The 21,200-nt window shown below is 42.9% G+C and overlaps 2 protein-coding genes across 2 annotated transcripts; one reads left to right on the forward strand and one right to left on the reverse strand.

Annotated features, from left to right (window-relative positions):
- Positions 1–28: 28 nt before the first annotated feature.
- nemf (nuclear export mediator factor) lies at positions 29–10,266 on the forward strand. Its single transcript, XM_079370697.1, has 32 exons — positions 29–196; positions 327–395; positions 1,238–1,340; positions 1,646–1,771; positions 1,861–2,009; positions 2,098–2,165; positions 2,248–2,328; positions 2,474–2,547; positions 2,648–2,718; positions 2,794–2,869; positions 2,952–3,092; positions 3,185–3,393; positions 3,469–3,636; positions 3,717–3,780; positions 3,872–3,960; positions 4,056–4,159; positions 4,522–4,584; positions 4,662–4,774; positions 4,882–4,939; positions 5,019–5,077; positions 5,155–5,275; positions 5,357–5,597; positions 5,691–5,733; positions 5,817–5,869; positions 5,997–6,138; positions 6,803–6,880; positions 7,391–7,612; positions 7,708–7,747; positions 7,884–7,986; positions 9,255–9,298; positions 9,393–9,472; positions 9,767–10,266. The coding sequence occupies exons 1-32, from the start codon at positions 138–140 to the stop codon at positions 9,842–9,844; spliced, it is 3,189 nt and encodes a 1,062-aa protein (XP_079226823.1). The 5' UTR covers positions 29–137; the 3' UTR covers positions 9,845–10,266.
- On the reverse strand, positions 10,019–20,786 carry LOC306840191 (DNA polymerase epsilon subunit 2-like). Its single transcript, XM_079369287.1, has 31 exons — positions 20,674–20,786; positions 19,790–19,890; positions 19,628–19,703; positions 18,953–19,030; positions 18,684–18,777; positions 18,509–18,583; positions 18,335–18,418; positions 18,194–18,250; positions 18,061–18,109; positions 17,895–17,967; positions 17,630–17,802; positions 17,449–17,538; positions 17,306–17,360; positions 17,152–17,211; positions 16,998–17,075; positions 16,759–16,867; positions 16,432–16,608; positions 16,249–16,316; positions 14,031–14,358; positions 13,853–13,932; positions 13,635–13,752; positions 13,390–13,502; positions 13,078–13,162; positions 12,877–12,960; positions 12,673–12,753; positions 12,130–12,188; positions 11,830–11,939; positions 11,661–11,733; positions 11,426–11,513; positions 11,292–11,344; positions 10,019–11,197 (listed from the first exon to the last, which is right to left on the reverse strand). Exons 1-31 carry the CDS (start codon positions 20,760–20,762, stop codon positions 11,074–11,076), a joined length of 2,982 nt encoding a protein of 993 aa, XP_079225413.1. The 5' UTR covers positions 20,763–20,786; the 3' UTR covers positions 10,019–11,073.
- Positions 20,787–21,200: the final 414 nt, after the last annotated feature.

Below are 21,200 nucleotides of genomic sequence, written 5' to 3' on the forward strand. Positions count from 1 at the left end.
CGTACAGTCAGTTGTGCGCATGCGCAGTTCTTAGCCCTGCATGTTATTCCTCGCCGATGTTGCTCTAGAAATGTGAATTTTCATCCCTTTCTTTTTAACTTTTCTTTCTCGAACTTTCTGGAATCTATTCAGTCACCATGAAAACCAGATTCGGCACAGTGGACATCCGGGCAGTTATTGCCGAAATCAATGCAAAGTAGGTGAAAAGTCTGTTATAAGCTTCTTTTAGCTTGACTGGCTGAGCAGCTAAATCATCGTTCAGGTGCATTTATTTACTGACAGATGTTGACCAATTATAAAACTAATGTCTGCTTTATTCCCTTCAGCTACATCGGCATGAGAGTGAACAACGTGTATGACATCGACAACAAGACCTATCTCATCCGTCTGCAGAAGTGAGGACACTTTAAGTCTTTCCTCTTATTGTCTTATCTGACAGGAGACAAATGAAAAGTTCACTTAAAACTGTCTGATTCATTCATTATAAGGAAGAATAGACTGGTGTTGATGTGTTAGTATCAGAAAAGATGATTTAAAGTTGTCATTCCTAAAGTATTATATAAGGTTTGAATGTTTTTAATAGATCCATTCATTTATATAAGACGTGTGTCCAAGGCATCTTATTTTGAAACTTTCCATATATTTTTTGTAAGTAAACTCTTTATCTGCTAAAGCTTTTAAGTCGTTATATGTAATAATACATTTGTTCATGCAAAGGCTGAACTCAGGACGATAACAGAAGAAACATCAGCACTCAGGCCAAACACAGAGAAATCTGCAAACAATGATTTAAATGCAACAAAAAGGAAGGTGAAAGATAAAGGAGGCAGGTAGAGCTACAGAGCTTTAACATTAAAGAGAGTTAAATAATAAAGACAAGTCGGCGAGGTGATTATAACGAGATATAAAAATAAATAAGACGGGTAATAAAAACATGACTGAAGAGGAAGAAATCTGTTTAATATGTGAAAGCAACAGGATCAATAGTGAATAACTAAAGTGAGTAATAAAATGAATAAAGTGATAATTACCTGGTTAAATAAAATAAAGAAAGATAAGTTGAATGTAATCAGAACGACTGGTGACTTCTCACACAAGCTTTAATCGTAAAGAAGAGCACAGAGTCGTTGATGACCGATAAAGAGTAAAAAAACACTTAAAGTGTGTGTGTATAATGAAGTGTCACGCTGTGTGTGTGTGTGTGTGTGTATAATAAAGTGTGACTTTGTGGTCTCAGGCCGGACAGCAAAGCCGTCCTCCTGATCGAGTCTGGGACTCGGATTCACTCCACGGACTTTGAATGGCCCAAGAACATGATGCCTTCAGGCTTCGCTATGAAAGTAAGAATACCCTCTTTTTATTGGACATGACTGACCTCCAGAGGCTTTTTTGTTTTTGTTTGAATTATATTATTTTTTATTATATTATTATTTGAGCAGCTTTTTTGGAGGGGGGGCAGCAGCCAGAGGGTCGCCGGGTTCAAGTCCCGGTAAGGACAAGAGTATGGAAAGTGGTCTCATTAAAGAGAGTTGATATTTATCTCATCAGCCTGACAGCTGTGTCGTCTCTCCCCTCACGACGGTCCTCTTCACACCTGTTTTTATTGCTGCTTCCGTTGTGACGTTTGAACCCTCTTCCTGTGTAGTGTCGTAAGCACCTGAAGAGTCGGCGGTTGACCCAGGTTAAGCAGCTCGGGGTCGACAGGATTGTCGACATCCAGTTCGGGTCAGACGAGGCTGCCTACCACTTGATCATTGAGCTCTACGACCGGGTGAGAGAAACACACGTGAGATGTTAGTCAGGCGTCTGACCCCCCGAACACACGACGCTGAGGCTCGCTCTCTCCACCTCCTCCCTCAGGGTAACATCATCCTGGCAGACCACGAGTACACCATCCTCAACCTGCTGCGCTTTCGAACAGCGGAGGTGGAAGATGTGAAGATCGCTGTGAGAGAGCGATACCCCGTGGAGAGCGCTCGACCACCTGAACCTCTCATAAGCCTCGAGAGGTGACGACGTCCTTCCTTCACGCAGACTGTCAGAATAATTCCTGAACAAGTAAAAACATCCGATCTGTTGTTGCTGGTTTTTCTGCAGACTCACTGAAATCCTCAGCTCAGCCCAGAACGGAGAGCAGGTGAAAAGAGTCCTGAATCCTCACCTCAGTAAGTAACCTCCAAAACGTCTCCTTCAGCTTCTCTTCTGATGTGTGTAAACAGACTGAACATGTTGTGTGTCCGTCTCCAGCATACGGCGCCACGCTGATAGAGCACAGCTTACTGGAGGTGGGTCTGCCCGGCAATGTCAAAGTGGACGGCCAAGTTGAAGGTAAAGTAGAGCAGTTAGAGGGGTTTTTTCTGTGTGTTTGTGACTTTGTGTCTGTGTGTGTGTGTGTGTCTGTGTCTGTGTGTCTGTGTGTGTGTGTGTGAGTGAGTGTGTGTCTCTGAATCTCAGTTTTTAATTGATTTTTCAGTTGCTCCTAAAATCCTGGAAGCGCTGCAGATTGCAGAAACGTACATGGGAAAAACAGAGAACTTCACAGGCAAGGTACAGAGTCCTTCACAAGCATTTATTTATTTACGGAAAATACTTAGTTTTCCTCTTTAAGCTCACACATATGATATCTCTGCTTATGATTTAATTCAAGGGCTACATCATTCAGAAGAGTGAGAAGAAACCGAGCTTAACTCCGGGCAAACCCAGCGAAGAACTGCTCACGTAAGAAGCTCACACGCCAGATTTAAAAGCTTCTTAATATAACAGGTCATTAAAGTTCACCACGCCTTCTTACAGATACGATGAATTCCACCCCTTCCTCTTTGCCCAGCATGCAAAGAGTCCCTATCTGGAGTTCGAAACTTTTGACAAGGTGCGTTACAGCATGCCTGCTTTTCCGTCTGGTTGTTTTGTCCTGTTACCATGGTAATCAAATCCCCTCCTCTCTCCGTCAGGCTGTGGACGAGTTCTTCTCCAAGATGGAGAGTCAGAAGATCGACATGAAGGCCCTGCACCAGGAGAAACAGGCTCTGAAGAAGTTGGAAAATGTTAAGAAGGACCACGAGCAGAGACTGGAGGCCTTGCACCAGGCGCAGGTCAGCAGGACGCCATTTATTTTCCTACTTTTCCCTTCTTTCAACGACCTTCTTGTAGAAAGTTTCACCGAGTGTTGCTTTGTGTGTTGCAGGAGGTGGACAGGGTCAAAGGTGAGCTGGTGGAGATGAATCTGCCCGTGGTGGAGAGGGCGCTGCAGGTGGTGCGGAGTGCGCTGGCCAATCAGGTGGACTGGACTGAGATCGGCATTCTGGTCAAAGAAGCTCAAGCTGCAGGAGACCCCGTGGCCTGCGCGATCAAGGAGCTGAAGCTGCAGACCAACCACATCACCATGCTGCTAAAGTAAGACTGCGTCTGAGGCTGCACAAACACGCACCAACGACAAACACTCACGCGTGTCCTAACCCTCCTCTCAAGGAATCCGTACATCTCTGAGGAGGACCTGGAAGAGGAGAAGAACAGAGACGTGGCGGAGGAGAAAGGGAAGAAGAACAAAAACAAAGGGCAGAACAAGAAGTTGCAGAAGGACAAACCCATGCTGGTGGACGTGGACCTCGGCCTGTCAGCTTATGCCAACGCCAAGAAGTAGGTCACCGTGTCCGTTCTGCAGTCTGTGTCAGTGTCTCCTTCACAGCTGATGGACATTTTCCTTGTTCTTCTTTAAGGTACTACGACTGCAAACGCAGCGCTGAAAAGAAGGAACACAAAACAATCGAAGCCGCAGGAAAAGTACGAACGCCGTTTGAATGCACACTTCTGCATTTTAGATCATTTTGCAGGTGAACTGAGCAAATCCAATGTCGACTTTGATTCTTTTCAGGCGATGAAATCTGCAGAGAAAAAAACACAGAAAACCCTGAAAGAGGTGCAGACAGTGACCACCATCCAGAAGGCCCGAAAAGTCTACTGGTGAGGCAAACGTTGCACGACGCAGCTGGACTCACTCATTCGAGGAGCCGTGAAGCCTTTTATTCATCGTAATCATTTCTTCTTTTTCTTTGCAGGTTTGAGAAGTTCTTATGGTTCATCAGTTCAGAGAATTATCTGGTCATTGCAGGAAGAGATCAGCAGCAGAACGAGATGATCGTGAAACGTTACCTCCGAGCAGGTAAAGGAAGCTCGTTACGGAAGCCCTGAGCGGACATGCATCCACACATTTCATCTGCAACATTTTCCTCTGATTACGACTTCACGTTAGTCGTCGTTGCTTGACTTATTTTTCTCGTAATCTCAGGATATTAAAACTTGTCGTCCCGTAGTAACAGAGCGGCCTTTAAAAGAAATCAGGATCATTTTTTGGAGATCTGGAAAACAAAAACAAAAGCTCGAGCTCTCGTCACACTGGTCCCACTCTCCTGAAACGCTCCGATCAAATAAAAAGCAACAAAACATGATCTCATGAAAATATGGAATATAAGAAAACACAACACGCTGGCCTGTCGCTTCTCACATCGTCTCTGTTTTTGTCAGGTGATATCTACGTCCACGCTGACCTCCACGGAGCGACAAGTTGTGTCATCAAAAACCCCTCAGGTCAGACTTTATATATATATATTAGATGTATGAAGCTTCTGTGCACGTTACTCATTGTCCTTGTCTTGCCGCTGCAGGCGAGCCCATCCCTCCACGCACCCTGACTGAAGCGGGCACCATGTCCGTGTGCTACAGTGCTGCGTGGGACGCCAAGATCATCACCAGTGCCTGGTGGGTCCATCATCACCAGGTGAGTGATCGACATCATTTACAATACATTTTATATGTCTTTATTTAAACTCGAAGAAGAAGACCTGAGAGTGCGGCTTCATCCATCGATGTGTTCTCTCTCTGCAGGTGTCTAAGACGGCTCCGACCGGAGAGTACCTGACCACCGGGAGCTTCATGATCAGAGGTACATCAAGTCTAAGATGTTCATAATCCACATATGAGACGTTCGTTTGTCTGAACGAAGATCTGACGTTTGTTCTCAGGGAAGAAAAACTTCCTGCCTCCCTCCTACCTCATCATGGGCTTTGGATTTCTTTTCAAGGTAAATCAAACAACAAACCAAACGTTGACTTTTTAACTTGTCAACAAGAATGAAGTTTCACGTGTGGCGGCGTGCAGGTGGACGATGAGAGCGTGTCCCGGCACCGAGGGGAGAGGAAGGTGAAGACCGTGGAGGACGACATGGAGGACGTGGCGTCTTCAACGGCCGAGCTGTTAGAGGAGGGAGAGGAGCTCACAGGTAACACGCACACACACACACACACACACACACACACAGGATGGGATGACCACGTTCAAAACCTCTGTGCTGCATTCACAGGCGAGGACAGCAGTGACGAGGATCAGGGGGAGAATCGAGCGGCAGAAGACGGAGAGAAGAATAAGAAGACGGCGGCGGGGGTTGGCGGTACGAGTGGAGAACTGGCCGCTGTTCCCGAGGATGAAAACATGGAGGCGGAGGAGGACGACAGTGGCGAGGAAGAGGAGACGATGAAAGAAGAGAGTGAAGAATTTAGCTTTCCAGATACGACCATCTCCCTCTCGCATTTACAGCCCAGCAGGTGAAGAGCTGTTAGCGACGCTGGACAACAGATCCGTGCACATGATGATGAATTCTACTCCTTTAATTATCACGTGTCTCCGTTTGTGTCTAGGAGCGCTCAGAACCCTGGTTTCAAAAAGGAAGTGAGCTCACAGGTAATCAGGTCGCACCTCAGGCTCAGTTAATACTGAAAGAATAAGACGTCATGATGGAGTCTGTTTGATTCGTTTCTCTTCAGGCCGAGGCAGACGACTCTCAGGTGAAGAAACACATGACTGCCAAGCAGAGAAGGTAAACACGTTCTTACGTAGGAGGTTTGTCAGTAAATGAGTTTTTAATGAAGGTCCTGGATCCAGGGGGGGATCTTCTTCTTTTTTTTTTATCTCTAAGCCTCGGGTGTTTTTGTCTTTGTAACCAGAGAGGAGAAGAAGAAGAAGCAGAAACAGGAAGGCGGTGACGTGGACGAGAAGGCTGACTCTCCAGCCGCTGGATGTGCAGGCGATCAGGGATCCAAAGGTGGAGGAGGCTCCTCCCAGCAGCCTCTGAAGAGAGGGCAAAAGGTAAACGAGTTCGTAGATAAGATGTTCAGCCTCTGGGAAGGAAGATTTTAAACAAGCTGTGATCGGACTTTAAATGGTTAATGATTAATATATCAAACATTAAAGGGAATGCACACACACACTGCAGGTCACACCTACACATTCACACACTGATGGTAGAGGCTGCTGGGTAATTTAACCTATCCATTCATACACATTATGTCTCACCCATGCATCTGTGAAGCACCTTGTTACTAATTGTTTTATAAAAGTGCTCTATAGATAAAGACTTACTTACCCAAGAACACATCAGACATGTGGCTGCAGGAGCGGGGGATTGAACCCTGACCTCCCGTATGAGACATGACCGACTCTAACACTTCGCAACAGCCAACTTGTCTTTGCACATTTTTTTTCAAGCCGTAACTCCGATGAAAGAAATAACAACCACAATACGAAATGTTGAAGTAATAGGAGGGCGATTATGATCAGTGTTTAAACATGTTTCATTCATTATGTGAGACGATGAGACTTTACTGTCCCTGGACGACACCGCGCTCTAAAGCGGTGACTCGTCCCTTCGTACGCCGCTGAAACGTGGTCGACAAACAACGACTGAGTACAGCGTGAGTGACGTGAGAGGCCGTGTTTGATTTCACTGCGTGTGTTTGTGATGTCTCTCCAGAACAAGTTGAAGAAGATCAAGGAGAAGTACAAAGACCAGGATGAAGAGGACCGCGAGCTGATGATGCAGCTGCTCGGGGTACGTCGGTCCACTTTGCTGCCGTTCAAGTCCGTGTCGTCCTCAGACAACACACTAAGACTCCGTCCTGTCTCCATGACAACAGTCTGTTAAATAGAATAAAATGCCTTTAATGTCAATATACAAGTGAACAAGGAAATGATTTGGCTTCACCTTAAAGTGCACACAGCTAAAAAGAAAACACAGAAGAGGAATATAAAGAAGTAAAGTTATTTACAGATAGCAGCATAGAAAATTATGGATAGATATTGCAGAAATATAAAATGAATATTTGCACAGTACGAAATGTAAACTAACGTCCAACACTGCTCCGATGTATTTTACTGATTTTTTTTATTTGAGGATGTTTTTACCCTCATTAGGGAAAGAGCGCAGGTTGACGTCAACAGCGCCTCTGAAAAGCCGCCGTCTGCTCCGACAAACACTCTCTCTCCTTATTGAAAAGGATTTAAAAAGATTCTTGCGCTCAAACAAAAAAGACTAACATTGTTATTGCTTCTTTTTTCTCAGTCAGCCGGTTCCACCAAGGACGAGAAGGAAAAGGGAAAGAAAGGAAAAAAGGGGAAGGGGAAAGACGAGCCCATAAGGAAACCGGCTCCTCAGAAACAGCCTCAGAAAGCTCGCCCGGTGGAGACGGCGCAGAAGAAGGCCGAGGCGCCAGGAGAAGGGGAGGTGATGAATGAGGAGAAACAAGCGGGAGAGGAGGGAGAAACTGCAGAACAGGAGGAAAAGGTACTTCTGGGTGAATGCAGCGATGACTCGGCACCATTTAGTGAACGTTATCGCTAAACTGATGTTTTGTTTATCCATGCTGTCCTCTGTTTCAGGAAGATGACGTGGACCTGGACAACCCCGGAGCAGAGGCGAGTCCTTGATAACAATAAAATACTTCTTATAGTTCCCTTCTAAACATTTGTTAGAACTTAAAGACTGTTTTGGTGGATCCGTGTTTGTTTGAGACATGAGTGTGACTGACGTTCACCTCTGTGCTGCGTTCAGGAAGCAGAGAGCCTGCTCACCTCTCTGACAGGCCAGCCTCACGCTGAGGACGTGCTGCTGTTTGCTGTGCCCGTCTGTGCTCCTTATACTGCCCTCACCAACTACAAGTGAGTGTATATGTATGTACAGGATGTGTTTATGTATATGTACATACATATGTATGCATGTGTGTATATATGTATATGTTTTTTTGTATTTTTCCAACATAGGTGTGTATGTTGTTTTTTTCATTTTTTCAACATAGGTATGTATGTTGTTTTTTTTAATTTTTCGACATGGGTATGTATGTTGTTTTTTGCATTTTTTCGACATGGGTATGTATGTTGTTTTTTGCATTTTTCGACATGGGTATGTATGTTTTTTGCATTTTTTCGACATAGGTATGTATGTTGTTTTTTGTATTTTTTCGACATGGGTATGTATGTTGTTGTTTTTTTCATTTTTTGACATAGGTGTGTACATACTGTGCATACATGCATACAAACATATATACTGTACATACATACATAAATACACACATACATACAGACATATATACACACATACATATATGCACGTGTGTATATATGTATATACACGTATGTATATGTACATATACACACATATTTATGTACATATACATACACACATACTGTACATTTACACTGTACATGTATAAGAATATACATTCGTACATACATACAAATACATAAATATAGACACATATACATAAATGCATACAAAAATACAAAAAAAACTACATACCCACGTCGAAAAATGCAAAAAATTACGTGCATATCCATGTTGATGAAATTAAAAAAAACAACATACATACCCATGTCGAAAAATGAAAAAAAACAACATACATACTCATGTCGAAAATTTCAAAAAATCAACATACATACCCATGTTGGAAAAATGAAAAAAATCAACATACATACCCATGTCGAAAAAGGAAAAAAAACAACATACGTACCCATGTCGAAAAATGAAAAAAACAACATACATACCCATGTCGAAAAATGTAAAAAAAACAACATACATACACGTGCATGTGTTTGTCCAATTTGTATGCACTGTATCTACATGTACTGTATGTACAGTATGTATGTATGCAAACTATATATGTATGTATGTGCGGTTTGTGTATATATATATATAAGTATGCATGTGGGGTTTTTTTTTGCATTTTTCGACGTGGGTATGGATGTTGTTTTTGATATTTTTGTGAAATATGTAAATGTGTATATGTACATTTGTATGTGTGTATATATACACAGACAGATGTGTATTTATACATGTATGCATGTGACACACGTGTGTATGTACAGTATGTATGTATGTGAGAGACAGAGTGAAGCATGCACAGGTTGAAAGAGTGTCCTCTGTTTCACAGACACAAGGTGAAGCTGACGCCTGGAGCCCAGAAGAAAGGGAAAGGTAAACAACGTGATGCATTCAAGTACCTGTTCAAATTCAGTGTTTGGAAAATGTTCCAGAGTGATGATTGTTTTTTGTGTTTTTTTTAAACTAGCCGCACGTACTGCAGTCCTCAGCTTTACAAAAACCAAAGAGAGCTCGCCCAGAGAGAAGGACCTGTTCCGCAGTGTGAAGGTACAGAGCGCAGCGAGCGCCGTTATTATACACGTTTTTTTTCTCTATAACTTTTAGTACGTGTCCTTTCATTCCTGTTCATCAATGACTCAGACTTTATCAAAGAGAAACTACAATCCTCCTTTCTGCCTCCTGTTTTATGAGTCATTAAATATTTGAACTGGACACTTGAGGCGTCTTTCACTATTTTCTGGCTGTTTTATAGACTGCTTCTTTTTTTTTCACGGTTGTTTGTTTCTCTTTGAACTACAGTTCAAATTAACTTACATTTTCCTCCTTTTTTATCGTTTGCAGGACACGGATCTCTCCAGAAACATGCCGGGCAAAGTGAAAGTGTCCGCTCCAAACCTGCTGGCTGCCAAGAAGAAGTGAGAGAGGCGCTGATCGGAGAGATGTACATTTACACTCTTTATCCAAGCAGTCGACTTCACCGGACCTCCACAGTCCTCCAGTGTGATTAAGAATTTATTTTCTAAACTGATCGACCCGTATCTGTGTAAAATGAAAATAAACACCATGTAAATAAACAAATCTGCCAAATCTGAATCATGTAGTACGTGTTTATTGTTTGAGTACAAAGTCACGGTACATGTATTATTCTACAATAAAAAACACCAAAAGGGAACATTGTGCAAACCAGGCAGATACAAACACGGCCCTGCTGACATCAGGCGTCTCAGTGCAACGAGGCTCAACATCCGACACGCTCGCCACGTTCTCCATTAAAGCAAAGATGCTACACGAGCCGCTCAGGAGAACCGAAAGGCTTCACAAGCCTGTTTTTTTTTTTTTTTTTTTAAGAAGAAAAAGAAAAGTCACATGACCTCACAAATATATAAATAATGACTTAAAAGTACAAATCAACAGTTCTGAGTGGAGAGTCGTGTGTAACAAAGCACGAGTCGTAGGTCTGTTTGAAGTTAAACCCTCTTTTGCCGAACAGTCGAAGGAATCAACGAAGCAACAAGCTCCCAGAAACAAAATATGCACCATTAAAGCAAACCTGGCACCTCTGCATTTAGTGTTACGACACGAGACACTTTAATGTTGGTGAAACTTTGGAAGGAAAGCCTGAAAAAGAAAAGAACACCTTTTCATCACGTGATGTGTTTCTGTTAATCTGAAGGACAGAAGCTCTCTCTCTCCTTTAATGCTCCAGACACCAAACGGAGGTTTGCGACCTCTGTGGAGGTAAAAAAAAAGACTTCTGGAAAACACTCCAAACACTTATTTCCTCTCAGGATTCCTTTGAGTATCCCTCTTGAACTCCAACAAGGTGAAAGTTGTTTTCTGACTGAAAGGTGGAACCAAAAAGGAAGCCAGCAGCAGGTCACGGTTCCTCTCTCTCGCGACACCTGGACAAAAACAGATTCTCCTGGCTTTGCAGAAGTTCAACTTATGAGATAATGAGGAGAAAAACAAGAACTTAGTCGGCTTTGAAAACCCTTCAAACCTCAATGTGCCGCTCAGGACTGCGCCTCACATTTCTCTCATGTATGCAAAGTGTCCACACACACAGACAGACACACACACACACACATTAACTTAATGCTTTGAGGGTGGCGTTCATCTTGTCCGTACGTCGTCGTATTCCTCTGCACCTAGGAGCCCAGTGTGTTGACCCGTGACATCCTCAGTTTGAGGCTGTGCAGGAGGTGTTTGGGTAAGCAGTCCCAGTAGCTCGACAAGCGCTCCCTGTGCTGCAGGATGGCCTCCATGCAGAACCTGGAAGGTGTCAGAGACGGGTTAATATGAGAACAAAACACATGAAGTAAAATCTGGATTGTGGAGCGTCGTCTTTTCTCCTGCACGCTCTCACCTCACGAGAGATTTGGGCTGAACGTTGAACACCAGGAGCTCGTTACTGTGAGCCTGTCACGTGTAAAAGAAGAGTCTGGATTAGTCGACAGCTCTTCATGTGTGTGGAACATAAAGTGGTTCAGTTAGACTTACAGCTCTTTGATGAGACAGCAGGTTGTTGGCACATCCTCCAAACACAAAGACCTCGCCGTCAGGACCCGAGCACGCCGAGTGCCACAGCCTGAAACACACAGGAAGGACACTGTTGTAAAATCCCTCGCACACACACGAACACACACACACACACACGAACACACACACACACACGAACACACACACACACACGAGCGCGCACACATTAGCGTTCACGTTCAAACGTGTCGTTTACCTCGGCCGCTCTGTATGATGGTGTTTGAAGGGCTTCCATTCATTTTTGCTCACGTAGTAGAGCCATGCATCACCTTAAAAGAAAAAAACACAGATCTCCATGAGGCGAGCTCTCACTCTGAGGTGGAAATGAGGATTCTTTTTTTTTTATGAATAGATGTCAAACTCACTCAGCGTCTCTCTCTCTGTGGTGAAACCTCCGAACAGGAAGATGTGATCCGGCGACACGGGGGTGAAGGAGTGCCACGAGCGGCCAACGGGACCCTGCTGAGGAACGCTCCTACAGCCAGGCGGGAGGAGGGAGGGGGAGGGGGGGGAACAGAGGAAAAATAAGAGGAAGAAATACACGTGTGAAGTCGACCAATGGTGGGTATAAACGATTTAATAGGAAATGGAGTTTTAACACACATGAGTAAATGTCAGTGTCCCTCTACACTCACTTTGGTCTCTGTGAGAAAAAAAACACTTACATTTCATGCCACTCCCACGTGTCCAGGTCGATGTAGTACAGGTCGTTTAGCCGGTAGTTCTGTGGACATGCGGACACAGAGGGGGGAGAAGTGGAGATGTACAACTGAACAAGTTGCGAAATATTTTTAAAGACAAAATAATTATGCAAATAAAACTGTCACAACCACCGTCCTCCTTCATGCTCGGCCTGCTCCGGCCTCCACCTCTCTTTTGTGAATTAGGATTATTTTAGTTTTCTCATTTTGTCTCAAAAGGTAAAAAGAAGACGAGACATTTTGATTTAAAGCGTTTATCTTGCTTTCGTTTTCTCTTTTTGACCAACTCTGCACTCTGATCCTGGAACGTTTTAATCCTCTGCGTCATGTCAGCTCACACGGTCTGGGCGTTTAAAATGTGTGTACGATACAATAAGAACAAAATTAAAACTTTTAAAAACAGCTGACTATGTTGCATATATTTTTGTTTCTTGATAAAACAGGAGGATCTGTTTCCTGTATTACAGCACAGAGTCTAAACACATCTTCAAGTTGACGTGAGCTTACCTTATATCGTCCACCGAACACGTAGCCTCTGTTACCGACTGTGGCGCAGGCGTGAGCTGCTCTGGGTGACGGCGTGTTTCCCTACAGAGCAGACGAAGGATGTCAGATAGATCCATGTGAGGGACAAAGGAGAGGCTGTATGTTTGGTTAAAGGTCATCGAGCTTCTGTGAGGTGACGCTGACAGGTGTCTGAGTCAGGGTTACCGTGGTGATTGGCTGGCTCCATGTCGATGTCTCCAGGTCCAGGATATGAACGTGGTTGTTCCAGCCTCGTCCAGGACTGTCCCACTGCAGCACAAGAAAACGGCTGTTATCAGGACGAACGTTTTCAAACCACAGACACACAAACAACACGTTCAGATTTCAAACACGCAACGATCACATGAGGAGTTTTTATCCACACACCACGAGTGAGGAGGATTCATCGTACTCGAAAGTCCCTCGATGAGACCCCTGAGCAGCGTAGCCATAGCCGCCGAAGAATATGAGTCTGTGGAAACAAAAATAAAAACATCCCATGTGTCATAAGTCTTTTTTCTCATGTTAAACTGTAAACAGCACAGTTAACCATCATCATGTTAAAGTGGCTTCATTCACATGCAAGCACTTTCTCAAGTACACCATGTAAAGCCTTGGGTTTAAATATTAGCACACAGATATTAACTTTACATCAAAGTCAAAGGGGGGAAATAAAAAAAGAAGGTGGTCATTCCTCACCTGTTCCTCTGAACCCAGCAGCCGAGCTTGTCTTTGCAGGACGGAGGCATTCCTTTAAGATCTCTCATTTCCTCCCACACGAGGCTTGGCGCTCTCAGGGGGAGGCGGTAAATCTACAAAAAAGCCCAGAGTAGAAAAAAGAGCGGTCTGAGAAGTGGTGGACTGGAACAAGCAGCCTGACCCACCTCGATATTTAATGTTTAAACCTGATAAAAAAGAAGCGGCACTAAACAAACTAACTGTACCCTGTTTGTGTTTCCCCTGGCGTGGTGACCTCCAAACAGGTAGAGGACTCCGTCGACGCACACCCCACAGCTGCCTGACATGGAGGTGTGCAGGTTTCCTCCGGCTGCATGCTTTGTCCTGAAAACAAAAATGTTTAGATTTATATTTGGAGAGATATCACAATGGTGGTGGAAACAATTGAATCAGGTGGTGACACAAAAAAGAAAAACTCTTTTACCAGACTCCTGACTCCATGTTGTACGTCCAGATCTCATTTCTCGGTAAATAAAGGTCAAAGAATCCGTGGTTTTGGGCGTTCTTTGTACAGAAGGAGGATGAAATGTAAATTTAAATAAAGACACACTCTGAAGATTTCCATAAATAAAGTCAGAGATAACTGATTTTGGACTCCTTACCTTGTATCCGCCCCACACATACATTATGTTCCTGTCAATAACTGCGATATGACCACTGCGCTCGGCCGGAGAGTCCAACTCGAAGGACTCGGATGCTTCCGTGTCCAAAGGTTGTTCATCCTCTATCTCCTCTTCATCATCGTCCTCCTCCTCCTCCTCCTCGTCCTCCTCATCCATATCATCATTCACCATCCATGCAAACAGTCTGTCATCTTCATCCCCGTCTCCATCCGAGTCGTTGTCATCCTCTCTGGCTGGCACATCTCCCATGTCCTCCTCCATCTCTGCCTCTATCTCTGCCATGTCAGGAGGAGAAGAGCCTCTGAGTCACCTGAGAGAGAGGAGATCGAAGCTGATGGGATTATTCTGTTAACTCATTTCTTTTCCTCACACACACACACACACACACACACACACACACTAATCATCTAAAAATAGGCAGAAAAACAACCCACATTCAAGACACCGGATGTGAGGAAATGACCAGATTTGTCAGCAAGTCATTAGAGAACAGGACCCAAGGGGAAAGAAAATTAAGATTAAATAAATAAATGTTTCTAATAATACAAAACACAGGCTGGTTTTTCCTCGTCTCTTTAAATGGTGTGAATAGTAAACATTTTAATTGAGGACAACAGAGCAGCTAGCACGATTACTGTTGACCTACTTTTAACTTCCAGGCTCCTAAATCAATGTTTTCGGTTAGCTTAGCTTTCATATCTCAGAGAAAAAGGTGCCTAATGGTGGAAAATGTTAGTTTTTATTAGTTTTAAAACCCTTCTGGACAACACAGCAGCTACCGAGAAGCAAACAGCTGTTCGTCAGTTTGTGTTCCTGTTAGCTAACGTAAAGTCCCTTTTTAATAACTTCTGTTTTATAGTCAGTGACGAAGCTCGACCTCTGCTATCTTTAGCTCTGGGTTACGATTTATTCCTCCCCGCCGTCGGTATCTTACCTTTTGTCAGATGTTTGTTTTGTTGTTTTTTTCGGCGAATTTCAAAAGTAGAACGCCATGTATGGAAGGTCATCACAAGCGTTCTGGGGGCACGACCGGAAACAGGCGACTTGTTAAATCCGCCATCTTGGTGAGGTCAGACTGAAACAGGCTCGTCGTTGTTCATCATCACACCTCTACAGCAGGGGTGTCCAAAGTGCGGCCCCGGGGGGACATTTGTGGCCCTTGAGTGGATTTTTTGTGGCCCTTGACTTCAAATCGAAGAATCAGAAGATTTTGGCCCCAGGCCTCATCAGATGGCATATTTCTTTTTCATGTTAGTGAGGGAGACCTATAAAAGCCTGACTATTCTTTCCAAAAAATTAGAACACAACAGTTTCCCACTGCAATTAGTTATTGTGCATTTACATTATTTTTTGAAGAGGTCAAAATACAAAAAGTTCCTTCCAATATTTAAAAAAAACAAACAAAAAAACCCTGTGGCCTGTTAGCCATTCTAACGAGACAATTTTGGCCCCGCAAGAATAAACGTTTGGACACTACTGGTCTACAGCGTGTTCTTTCAACCTTGTGGTTTCACTGACAACAGGATGGAAACACTCACTTTTTTTTAATAAATATTCAGAGTTGTTTCAGTGAAGTGTCCATGTTTTGGAAGCCCGTTTTCCAGCAGTTAAAAAAAATGAAAATGAAAACTTAGCTTTGTTATCTAATAATTATCTCAAAATGTTTTTTTATTTTTGTAACTTGCTGAGCTGGGCTCTCACACAACCACCATATTATATGTCTAATCCTATGGAGCCCCTGAAGCCCCAAAGAGTAACAAAAGATAAATCTTAATTATCCTAAACAGCAGATTTTATAGAAAATGTCTGTTGCTAGAAAATATTTTAAAAGCTTTACAGAAAGGATTTCTGCACACGCGATAATCTCTACATTTTGGTCGTCCTCCTTGTGAGACTCCTTCGTCTTACTATTACGCATACACAAAGATGTCAGGGCGCTGAGTTCAAAGTATAAAATCTTTATTATTCATGAAACAACACAAATACATACACAATAAAAATCTGAAACAGTCTAATTATGAATTCCTTTAAAGCATACACGATCAGCCGGAGACAAAACTACAGATTTTAGATCCATGATTTTCTTTAGAGTCCTTGAAGTTTGCTGTGAACACATAAGAACACGTTTGGTTAGTTGTGCAAACATTGGTGATATTTGAAACTGACTGACATGGAGAGAAAATGAAACACATCCCACCTGTCCTCAACGGTTCTGCTGGATGGATAGTACACCTTAAATGTGAAACCGCTTCTTGGAAATGAGCCCTGTAGAAATTCATTTAAGACAAACAGACGTGATAAACAGAGAAGTCCATGATACAAACTTTGAAGGAGCAGCTTGCTATTTAAAGCACATGCTTTGTTCTCTTGTGTTTCTCACCGGGTTGACACAGAGGCAGTCCGTGTTTGTGATGCTGAAGGGGTCGTATTTGTCTGCAAAGATGATGACATCGGGGACCGGGTAGACACGCAGGGAGTAGTCGTACGCCCAGAATACAGGACTGACGTACAGAGGCAGGGGAGTCAAGTGACCCTGGGACAGGATGGTCTTTACAAACTAGGGAGAAGATTTATTTACACAAGGTTAAGAAGGAAATCCTTTACAAAACAAGCCTTTATCAGAAATATGTGAAAACAAAAGTACTGAATCACATAAGGTGTAAAAAGATATATAAGACATTTCTTTTTACTAAAAGCTGAAACTCACATGGTTTGGGATGTCGAGGTTGTTATTGGGCAGCCTCACACAGTTCCTGCACATCTTGTTGACCAGGTCTTCCCTGATTATGACGATTTCCTGGCTGCAGTACTGGATCCTGACAGAAGTCACACACACTTAAACTTTAAATAAACCTTCCTAAAAGGCTTGGCTACATCAACACTAACCTGATCACACACCATTAAAAAGGTGTCTACAAACTGAAGAAGACGCTCTGGATGTGTTACCTGCAGGGGTTTGTAGTGAACACAGAAAACGGGACCCTCTGTCTGAACTCCTCTGTGATGTGATCTGCTAACGGAGGCCTGAGGAAACATCTACAGTGAGTCCACGTCTTTATAAACTGCACAACTCAAACAGAGGATGTCTCTGAAGGCTTACCGCGGCAGGATGGTGCCTGGACCCGGGTCCTCAGGGCCGGGTACGAACACAAAGCGACTACTGCAGGTTTGAAATGAACATGTTAATGTAAACAAACAGAGTTAGGTCAGAAATGAGAGAAATAAACCAAAGTAACAACTTCAGTGAATCCTACCTGCTATGAATACTGGGATATGAACATATGGCATCAGCGAGGGCCTTCAATGATTCTGTAAAATAAATCAACCAATCTTTATTTCTAGAGCACATTTAAAACAACCTTGGTTGACCAAAGTGCTGAACAACCAAGAGTCTCACCTTTGAGTGATTTGATTTGTGTTTTCCCGTAAGGGGTGGAGGAGAAGTTACCGCAGAAAATGAAGCATGTGGGAGGCATCGAAGCGTAGCCTGTCAGAAAAAAAAAACAACAAAGTGAAACATCTCATAAAAGCACATTTTCTTTCTCTGTAAAGTCACAGACTGGGATGCGATACGCCACCTGAGAACATTAAGTTAATCTTCTCCATCACTTCGACGCTGTCCAACCACACGTCGGACACAATGACGAACATGGCGTCCTCGTTCTCCTCCTCCAGCTGCTTGAGTTTGGCGGAGGCCTTCACAGAAGTGGTGGACGGACCCCCGAAGAAGTTTATGTCGCCGTAGTACGCCCTGAAGTAAAAAAAACAGAATCACATACAGCGCTCATATCTGAGGCTTCAATGCAGTTTGAGGCGAACAGTTGTCCCCCAACACACACTCACCTTGTGCCCGATGACGGCTCTGTTGGCGGGAACCCAAATCCATTCACGTGGAAAACCGAGTCCTCATACCAACCTGCAGAAGAAGAGGAACATTTGGATGATTTGGTAATAAAACCTTTTTATTTAACTCTTATTTTGTTCTGGTTTTATCGTGTCTTTCTCTCACCCTCTGCCAGGACAAAGCAGGACTCTGTGTACAGGCCGTTATGAAACTGGTGCAAACCCAGTCAAGGAATAAAATGTTTCATAATCAAAGTTTAGTTTGGTTTCAAAGCTCCAATAAACATGAGAAAGGATATTGCTTTCGACATGTCCAGCTGAACCGTCCCGCTCAGGTCCTCCAGGTAATATTTACCCTTTAAATAAACAATACATCCCATCAGACACTAATTTAAACATTCACCAACAAAGAACTGTTCATCATCATCAGCAGAACTCACCTCTTTGAGTTGTGTCACCATCCCCAGTACAATCACCTCTCCCAGTTTCGACGTGCTGCCCAGCAGCGCTTCAATCGTTTTCAGCTGGAGACGAGAAATCACAAGAAGATCTCAGACTGTTCGAACAGCTGTGCAGAAATCAAAGAGACACTTACAGTGGGTTGAGACTGTTACCTGAAATTTGTTTTGACCCTCTTCTACAGCGGTTCCGATTGCAGGAGGGGTGAAGAGCTCGTGTCGATGTGTACGCTACAAAAAGACAAGTCGGTATAAATACTGTGTTAACGGGAAGAGAGTGGGTTAAGTTCCCAGTATAAACATTTAATCATGAAAATAAAACCACACTGACCTGCTGTAAGATAGTGTAGCGCTCCCTGAATAGTTCAGCCTTGTCTTTAGCCAAACCACACAGACTGGGGACTGGATGGCTCGTCATACTAATCCTGAAAGAAAACGCCAAAATGAACCTGTTAAATACGCCACGTGAAGACAACAGAGCCGCAGTGCGTTCACGTAACAACACCAGAAGAATAATTCTGTTGACTGGATCAGACAGATTGAATTGATCGTTGGGTCATTTTCAGACGTAGAAAGGAGAGAAAGTGTTTCTTTACTCACGGTACAAACTTCTTCCGCTCCACACTGTAAATGTATCTGGGCACGTCGTAGGCGCCGATGATGTTAAAAACATTATCTCTGGAAGAGAGAGAGAAACAACCATCATGAGTAGGATGTTCAACAGGAGTGGATGATGAGGATGTTGAATGTTAAAACAGCAATAAGGTGATTGCTGCATCATAACACGATCATTTCAGGCTTCAGGTGGTCATAATGATTCTGTTTTCTTTTACACACTCAGCTGCTGCGTCATTAAGAAGAAATGCACAGGTTGATATCTTCTATACGAGTTGAACCTCCTGATCTCTCAATGGCATTACAGGTGTATACAGGTATTTCTCTCCATGACTTTTATACCATACTTCACACTTTTCTCTCCTTGGAGAAATGTGTCTTTGACTCACAGTGCTGCTAAACATTCTTCTGCTTCCACAATAATCAATAAATAAGAACAAATGAAGAATCCACATGTAACCAGAGAGACACAAACTTCCATCATGACACAGATCATAAACTAAATCTACTCAACTTAAATGTGTAAAGATAAGTTGAGAGAAACAGGCGTTGAGTATGTTTATTTACAGATGAGAAGTGATGCAGCTCGGATAACTTCAGAATCCGTTAATGTAAGCTGTAAATAACGGTTATAATTAGAGAGGACAAAAAGATCCTCACATGGTTTCATCACATGACTGAGTGCAGTCCTGCACAGCACTCTCCACCACAGACAGCTCGATCATGCTGGAGGACACTGTGGAGGAAACAGAAAACATATCTGTGAACACGCCTTAAGAGGAACACAGAGACATGAACACAGCAGGTGGTGCTTGTACGTACGGGGTTGTTTCTCCACGGCATCCAGGACCTTATCAATAATGTCATCCAGTTCAGAGGCGTTGACAGACTCGAGCACCTCCACGAGGTATCTGCTGGCTTCACTGCAGGACGAGACGACAAGAACGCAAACGTGATGATGACCTTTCTTCCTTTTTGATCTCTGATATAAAAAAGGAAAAAAGCTAAATCTATCAAGATCTCTACTTCTTCCTTTTTTTCTCTCTTTACAAACAATGAAAGAGTTCAAATGTAGAGCTATATTTTAGCTGAGGGTCTTTGCTTCTTCGATTAAAGAGCTGAGTATTGCATGATGAAAACAGTTGAGGTAGATCCTAACGAGCGGTTAGAAAACATGAATTATTGGTTCAAAAAGTTCAGTATACGTTTTCTCGACATATATAGAAAGTTTTGTTCTCTTTACTTTCTTTGATCTGATTTTTAAATATGTAAATAACGTCGCTCCAGAAGCTTCACCCCCACCTGTGTCTGGACTTTATTTATCAACCAGCCCATTGAGTCCAAGTGCCAAAGACAAACACATCTACATGTTATCTACTGTTATGAATCCTTTTCTTTATTCCACTTGTCTCTCCTGATTAAACTACATTTAGTCAGTCATCCTTCTCAGTAAGAGGAACTCATCTTAAAATAAAAACCTGACATTTATCGAATTGTTCTAGACAAAACTTAAAAAAGAAAACAGTGACTGAAACTGAACCAGGTCTCTGAACATGTCCTCTTATAATCCTCATTATACTGTTTGCTCTTGTTTAGTGTCTTATTTGTAATGAGCTCATAAATTCTATAACTGTATATCAACACTGTTTCTGTGTATTTAAGTCTAATGGTTCTGTTTAATCCTAAAAGCTGAGACAGGGACATACTTTCTACGTGTCCCTGTTAAATAAACAAATAAAAAATAACCATTAACATAAAAGTCACATGAAGTTACTCCACAGCTCCAGAGACACATAAACGTCAATAAAAACACAGAGTTATATTAATATAAACAGAAAATGATCGTATGATGGTGACAGATATTACAGTTGCTGTGGTAACGTTCGCTTTGTTTCTAAGGAGACGGAAATAATAACGTTAACTAATTTAAATCATTATTTAATAACTTAAAACAACATACGGCCGGAGGATAAGTCCCCGCATCTTGAAGCCAGCGGAAACGTTCGTCTTTATTTTGCGAGACACCTCCATGTTTGTCAGGTTGTTGCTGTCCAACTCAAGAGTTGGCGGTAAATACTTACTTCCGCAAATATTACGTCACTTCCGCAGAAGATTTCACGCGCTCGAATCAGAGCCGTTTACATAGAAAATGCAATTGCAATTCAGCTCTGCAGGAAATTCTAAACTCAATAATTTATCATTTTTAGCAACTTAATTTAATACACAAGTAGTA

Source organism: Symphodus melops (genome assembly GCF_947650265.1).
Source record: "Symphodus melops genome assembly, chromosome: 19".
In the NCBI taxonomy this organism is placed as follows: domain Eukaryota; kingdom Metazoa; phylum Chordata; class Actinopteri; order Labriformes; family Labridae; genus Symphodus; species Symphodus melops.